This window comes from Glycine soja, chromosome 20, assembly GCF_004193775.1.
Source record: "Glycine soja cultivar W05 chromosome 20, ASM419377v2, whole genome shotgun sequence".
Classification (NCBI taxonomy): Eukaryota; Viridiplantae; Streptophyta; class Magnoliopsida; order Fabales; family Fabaceae; genus Glycine; species Glycine soja.
In genome coordinates, this window is record NC_041021.1 from 339,586 (window position 1) to 347,691 (window position 8,106).

The 8,106-nt window shown below is 38.0% G+C and overlaps 1 protein-coding gene across 1 annotated transcript in view; it reads left to right on the top strand.

Annotated features, from left to right (window-relative positions):
* The window catches only part of LOC114401605 (sacsin-like), a 35,676-nt gene that overhangs the window by 18,829 nt on the left and 8,741 nt on the right, over positions 1 to 8,106 (top strand). The window contains exons 4-6 of the mRNA XM_028364159.1: positions 4,577 to 6,078; positions 6,423 to 6,686; positions 7,488 to 7,708. Coding sequence (XP_028219960.1) covers positions 4,577 to 6,078; positions 6,423 to 6,686; positions 7,488 to 7,708 — 1,987 coding nt within the window. The remainder of the gene's footprint in view (positions 1 to 4,576; positions 6,079 to 6,422; positions 6,687 to 7,487; positions 7,709 to 8,106) is intronic.

The window sequence follows — 8,106 nt, forward strand, 5'->3', positions numbered from 1 at the left end:
TTAAGGAGGGTGATTGTAACTCCAGATATTTTCATCTGATGATCAATTCCAGGCGTAGAGCTAATTGTTTGAATGGAGTGATGATTGATGGATTGTGGAAGGATGAGCCAGCAATAGTTAAAGAGGAAATCAGGAGGTTTTTCTTACAGCATTTCCATGAAAATGTACAAGCAAGACCAACGTTAGATGGTATTTGCTTTCAGTCCATTGACATACAGCAAAATGACATGTTGGTGGAGCGTTTTAAGGAGGATGAGATCAAAAGAGCAGTATGGAGCTGCGGAAGTGATAAAAGCCCGGGCCCGGACGGAATTAATTTTAAATTCATCAAACAATTTTGGGATATCATCAAAACAGACTTCCTAAGATTTTTTGATGAGTTTTATGTTAATGGAGTTTTTCCGAGGGGATTGAACGCATCTTTTATAGCCCTAATTCCGAAGCTAGTGGATCCCCAAGTGCTGAATGATTATAGACCAATTTCATTGATAGGGTGTACATATAAGATACTTGCCAAGGTTCTGACTAACAGGTTGAAGAAGGTTATGCATCTCATCATTAATGAAAGACAGTCAGCATTCATTCAAGGTAGACATATGCTTCATAGCGTGATGATTGCAAATGAGGTGGTTGAAGAAGCCAAAAGAGGTCAAAAGCCTTGCTTTATTTTCAAGGTAGATTATGAGAAGGCGTACGACTCTGTGTCTTGGGAGTTTTTGACTTATATGATGACAAGAATGGGTTTTTGCACCAAATGGATCCAATGGATAGTTGGATGTCTAAAATCAGCATCGGTCTCGGTCTTGGTCAATGGTAGTCCTTCATCTGAGTTCTCACCCCAAAGAGGACTTAGACAGGGAGATCCATTGTCACCTCTACTATTTAACATTGTTGCGGAAGGTCTTAATGGATTGCTGTCCAAAGCGATAGAGAAGAGGTTATACAGGGGATTCTTAGTGGGAACAAACAAAGTGGAGATTAGCCTCCTCCAGTATGCGGACGATACAATATTCTTTGGGGAGGCATCTATGGAGAATGTTAGAACTATTAAAGCCATCTTGAGGGCTTTTGAGCTTGCTTCGGGCTTAAAAATCAATTTTGCTAAGAGTAGCTGTGGGGCTTTTGGAGTGTCAGACTTATGGATAAGCGATGCAGCCAATTACCTCCATTGTAGCTTGATGTCTTTTCCTTTCAACTATCTTGGTCTACCCATTGGGGCCAATCCGCGAAGATGTCAGACATGGGACCCTATTATTACTAAATGCGAGAGAAAACTAGTGAGATGGAAACAAAGACACCTGTCATTTGGGGGGAGAGTGACTCTAATAAATTCAGTGCTAACATCTATTCCTATTTATTTTTTCTCATTTTTCAGGGTGCCCAAAAAAGTGGTGAACAAGTTAACAAGGTTGCAGAGGAATTTTCTATGGGGGGGAGTGTCGGAGCAAAACAAAATAGCTTGGATCCGTTGGGAAACGGTGTGCTTGCCAAAAGAAGATGGAGGTTTGGGGGTCAAAGATATTAGCTCGTTTAATTTATCTTTGTTGGGAAAATGGAAATGGAAGCTTTTTCAGAATCAGGGGGAGTTGTGGGTCAAGGTAATAGAGTCAAAGTATGGCGGGTGGAGGAATTTGAGTGAAGCAAGGTCAGCCAATAATGAATCTACATGGTGGAGGGACTTGAAGATTGTAGATCAGCATCCTCAACAGGGTCAATTGCTAAATAATTCGATAGCGCGGAAGGTTGGACGTGGGGATAAATTTAAATTTTGGGAGGACACTTGGATAGGGGAAGATAACAGATTACTAGAGAAATACCCTAGGCTCTATAGTATATCTGTTCAGCAAAATTATTTCATTCAGCAAATGGGAGAATTCAAAGAGTCAGGGTGGGAATGGGACTTCAAATGGCGGAGACCGTTGTTCGACAATGAGATAGATATGGCAGTATCATTTCTACAAGAACTTGAGGGGAACAGAATTCGGTCCCACAGGGCTGACCAGTGGGTTTGGGTGGCAGATTCTAGTGGCCAATATACGGTTAGGAGTGCCTACAATGTGCTTAGAGAGGACTTATTACAGGAGGACCAGGACGGAGAGTTCAAGGAGCTATGGAAGGTGAAGGTTCCATCTAAAGTAACTGTGTTTGCATGGAGGTTACTCAAAGATAGGTTACCGACAAGAGACAATTTGAGGAGAAAGCATGTGGAGCTACAAGATTTTATGTGCCCTTTCTGCAGAACAATAGAGGAGAGTGCAGGTCACTTGTTTTTTCACTGCAGCAAAGTGTTTCCTATATGGTGTGAAATGCTGTCCTGGGTAAATCTGGTGGGTGTCTTTCCACATCACCCAAGACATCATTTTCTTCAGCACATATATGGAGCATTTGAAGGAATACAGCTGGACAGATGGAAGGGGTGGTGGCTAGCATTGACATGGACTATTTGGAAGCACAGAAATAGTATAGTTTTCTCCAATTCTGCCTTCAACGCAAATAAAGTGGTGGATGATGCAGTATTTCTGTTATGGACTTGGCTCAAAAATTTTGAGAAGGATTTCACAACCCATTATAATCAGTGGTCATCAAATCTATCTGAAGGATTCTTCCGCAGATGAGGATTTGAATCTAGGTTCAATAATTGTATTAGTCTTATAATATGAAACTTATTCTGGTCTGCAACCAAATTGTTATGGTGCTGAACTAGACTAGAATCTTAGCTTGTAATTCTAGTACCTCTGGTACTTTGCTAATATATATATACTTATTTTGGCTGATCAAAAAAAAAAAAATATAAACCTGTGAGACTTGCAGAGCAAGTAACACAGACTTGTAGAGCAAGTTTCTAAGGCTTACACAGCAAGCTTCTAATCAGTTAGTTGCCAGCTGACTAACTAACTTCACTTAACCAAGTACAATACTCACATATGGACCCAAAAGCTAAGCTGGCATAAAAGTAAATATGATGCCTTTATTGTATTCAAACAGTTTAAATCAATGGTTGAATTGCAATTTGATAGGCATATTAAGGCTCTTCAAATTTTTATTTTTTTTGGGGGGTGGGGGGGAAGGAGAGTTTCGTACCTTATCTTAATGAAGTGGGCATTCTTCATAGGCTTCTTGTCCTCACACCCATCCAATACCAAAACCGTGTAGTTGAACACAGACACATTGTTGAACTTGGTTTATCCTTGCTGAGTCATGCTTCCCTTCCTTTAAGTTTTTGGGACCATGCTTTTGTTACTGCAGTTTATTTGATTAATCGTCTACCCTCTGCTCCTCTTAATTTTTACACACCTTATGATGTTTTGTTTTGTTCAATACTTTTCCTGATTACACATTCCTTAAAGTCTTTGGCAGAGCTTGCTATCCTTTTCTGCATCCTTATCACTCTCACAAGCTTGAATTTCGCTCCACTGAGTGTGTCTTCCTTGGATATTCCACCAGTATTAAAGGGTACAAGTGTATGTCTCCCTCTGGTCGTATTTTTATCTCCAAAGATGTTCTCTTTAATGAACAGCAGTTTTCCTATCCTAAATTGTTTTCTTCTTCACCTTCCTCTCCAGCTTCACCAACACCCTTACCTATCTCCACCTCTTTAACCATTGTTTTTTCTAAACCTGTCCCCTCAATACGCAGGAGTGACACAACCAAAGTCACGATCTTCAAGAGTTGCAAACCTCTCCGGAATCTGCAAGTTCGCAATGAAGTGATGAAGATAGTGTCCACAAATCACAGGCAAAACCTGTGATTTCCAAAAGAGATAATTGACGAAGCCGAGCTTTTCTGTTATGACCGAACTCTGATAAGGCGGCACTAGAACTCCGTTCGGTGGAGGATCACCACCTCCATCATCAGCGGAAGCAGGTGTAACCATTACTGTGTAGATCGGCGAAAATCAACATAGCTCGGCAGAAGCTGGTGGTGGAGGAGGGAAAAAGTGATCTAGGATCGAAGCAAAGAAGAAGAAGAAAACAATCAAAGATCGAGAAAAAATGAAAAAATCTATGGCGTGGATTGCTACCTAGCACTCTGTGATACCATAATAGAGTTTGGGAAACTCTGATTTCTCATTGATCAGAAAATGAAAAGGCAGGTTAGAAGGAATAGAGTCAGCTCTATATATAGAGAGAGACTTGAAGTCTAACTGTAAACTAGCCCTATCTGTTACAAACTAACTGGTTAGAGCTATAACAAACTATGAGTTAACTGACAGCTCACAGATAATAGGAAACAAAAATACACAAAGTAAAAACACTTGATGGAGTAAGTATACTCTAATAGTGATTCTATTTGCTTATTATAAATAAAGACTAAGTGGTCATCCAAGACACTCTGGTTAGAGCTATAACAAACTATGAGTTAACTGACAGCTCACAGATAATAGAAAACAAAAATACAAAAGTAAAAACACTTGACAGAGTAAGTATACTCTAATAGTGATTCTATTTGCCTATTATAAATAAAGACTAAGTGATCATCCAAGACACACAACACATACAGTAAACCCTCTCAACAATTAAGTATTTTACTTGCTTAGAATCTGACATTTGGATTGCTGACTTGAATGTTATTGCAGGCTTTATGATCCTCGGGTTCCTCATCTCAAAAAGATGCTGCATGGGAATGTTTTCTTTCCTTCTGACAAATTCTTAGATCCTGAAATTTTGGATACTTTAGTTTGCCTTGGACTTAGGACAACTCTGGGATTTACTGGTATGCTTGATTGTGCTAGATCAGTCAGCCTGTTGCATGATTCTGGGGACACTGATGCCTCCAAGCATGGTGGAGAATTACTGGATCTTTTAGATACACTAGCATTTAAGCTCTCAAATAAAAGAGAAAGCAATAATGGTGATCAACAGGGTGGTGTGGCTTTGGGAAGTAGCAGCATAATGGATGATGCTTTTCTATATGATGGGTTTCCTAAAGATGAGACCTCCCTAACTGATATTGATTCATTTTTAAGCAGCTCAACTTGTGATATGGTAGAAGAAGAATTTTGGTCTGAATTGAAGCTAATCTCTTGGTGTCCAGTAATTCCTGATCCAGCTGTTAGGGGACTTCCATGGTTAAAATCCAATAACCAAGTAGTAGCACCTCCCACTAGTGTGAGGCCTAAATCACAGATGTGGATGGTATCTTCCTCAATGTTCATTTTAGATGGTGAATGTGACACAACATATCTACAAACTAAACTTGGGTGGATGGATTGCCCAAATGTAGGTGTTTTAACAAGACAGTTATTTGAGCTATCTAAGTCCTACCAACAGCTTAAGATACATTCACTGCTGGATCTTGATTTTGATGCTCAGTTGCAAAAGGAAATACCTTGCCTTTATTCAAAATTGCAAGAATATATTAATACTGATGATTTCAATAAACTGAAAACAGGGTTGAATGGTGTTTCATGGGTTTGGATTGGTGATGATTTTGTATTACCAAATGCACTTGCATTTGATTCACCTGTAAAATTTACGCCTTATTTGTTTGTTGTTCCATCTGAACTGTCAGAGTATAAAGATTTGTTGATAAAGTTAGGTGTTAGATTGAGTTTTGGTATTTCAGACTATCTTCATGTATTACAAAGATTGCAGAATGATGTGCATGGGGTTCCTCTGTCTACTGATCAGTTAAATTTTGTCCATCGTGTCCTTGAAGCCATAGCAGAATGTTGCCAGGAGAAGCCACTTTTTGAGCCTTTTGATAGTCCCTTGTTGATTCCTAATGATTTTGGAGTTCTGATGCAAGCAGGTGATCTTGTATATAATGATGCACCTTGGCTGGAAAACAACTCTCTTATTGGGAGACATTTTGTGCATCCAATTATAAGCAATGATTTGGCAGACATACTGGGAGTTCAGTCAGTTCGATGCCTCTCTTTAGTCAGTGATGATTTGACTAAAGATCTGCCATGCATGGACTACAATAAAGTAAATGAACTTTTGGCCCAGTATGGAGACAATGAGTTTTTGTTGTTTGACCTTCTTGAGTTGGCAGATTGCTGCAAAGCCAAGAGATTACACCTGATTTATGATAAGAGGGAACATCCTCGCCAATCCTTGCTGCAGCACAATTTAGGTAATTTTTAGTTACTTAACAAATTTGCATATTTCTGTTAAGGTATATGTAGAGGCATTTGTTTCAACAGAGCGACAGTTATTAATGTGCTTGATGCATCTTGTAATCTTGTTTATGCATCTTGTAATCTTGTTTATGCTCATCCTTTTCTTACAAAGATATTTTGAACATCATTGAGTGCCAGTGTTGGCAAGCTGAACTCATGGAATACCTGAAATTAGTTTGCAGCCGTGAGCATTTCAAAGTTTATGCTGTTTGTTTGGTGTGAAATGAACATATCGTGTTCAACTGTTTTGGATAAATTTTCTAAATTGCTATTAACACGGCATGATTTCTTTATACAGGTGAATTCCAAGGGCCTGCCCTTGTAGCAATCTTTGAATGTGCCTGTTTGAGTCGAGAGGAATTTAGTAATTTCCAGCTCCGTCCTCCATGGCGATTACGTGGCAACACAATTAACTATGGTTTGGGATTGGTTTGCTGCTATTCCATATGTGACCTTCTTTCAGTCATTTCTGGTGGTTACTTTTATATGTTTGATCCTCGTGGTTTGGTACTTGGTGCGCCTTCAACTAATGCCCCATCAGCAAAGATGTTTTCTTTGATAGGTATACTGTGTATTCCTCAACCAAATTAATGCAAGAGTTTCTTATTTTATGTCACTGTACTGTAAGTATTCTAGGTTGATGTCTAGCAGACATTGCACAATGTGAGATGATAGGGAGTAGTGGCCCTAAGAATAGTAGGGCACCGATATTGTGTGTACTTTTCTACTGAAATTTTAAAACAAGTAAAGTTGTACAATTAGTACAATATTAGCCCAATAACACTGCCGAGTCAGAAGAAAGAAAGAGTGCAAGACTAACAGTAATGATTATTAGAATATCTTGCTTTCTCTTACCCTTCTGTCCAAATTCATCATAATCCTCAAAATTTATACTTTATTTTCTAGGAAACATACATAAAATGAAAAAAAAATTCTTGGTAAAATTATTTTCAGTTTTGGAATTAATTAATCACTCAATTTGTTTTTGATGTTCAGTGGTTAATGAATAACTGGTTATTGACATAGTCATTGGAATTGTTAATTATTCCTAAATTGGAAATAAATTTTCAAGAACATCTTTTTGTAAGTAAAATCCGTTGATGCTTTTTGTGGTGGTTAGTTAATGGTTGTTTATAAGCTTATTTTAGTATGTATTTTTGTTGTGTTTCTTGGAGGTTATCTATACTTTTGTGTTTTTTCCTTCTAAGAAGTATTTTATTTTATAAAATAAAAGTGCATAACTATTCTTTTATTTTATTTTTTAATTTCAAAATAAATATTTATCAGTTTTGATTTTTGAAATCTAACAGTCAATTTCTGATAAAATTGTAGAACATGAAGTTTTTTATTCTTGAGGTTTCAGGTACTGATCTGACACAACGATTTTGTGATCAATTCAGTCCAATGCTCATTGATCGGAATGACTTATGGTCGTTAGCTGATTCTACCATTATTCGCATGCCTCTGTCATCTGATTGCTTGAAGGTTGAACCTGACCTTGGATCAAACAGAATAAAGCATATTACTGACATATTTATGGAGCATGGATCTAGAGCACTTCTGTTTTTGAAGTCGGTTTTACAGGTAAGTTTACTATTGTTCATTTGTAGATTGATGCAGCATTACAGAAAAAAATTGGGATTTAACAGATTGAAATTAGGTTTTCTTTGGGATTTAGAATAGAACTCAGGGAATTGAATGTTCATATGGGATATGTGGGGGAAAGGTTGGTTTGAAAGTATTTGGTTGAGTTGTTGAGGGTTATGGGATGTGAGCCATGCATGCTTGATTAGGTTGTGGCAAATTCAAGCAAGAAATGCTGGGGATTTGATGTGGTGAAAATCTAATGCTTTCTTCTGGGGATGAGTATGGTTGTTGATTAAACTTAGAAAATTAGAGTCATAAGATGAAAAAGGAAATGTAATCAGGCATCTTAACTTAGGTTCCTTAGACATCAGACCCAAGAGAAAAGCATCACCAAC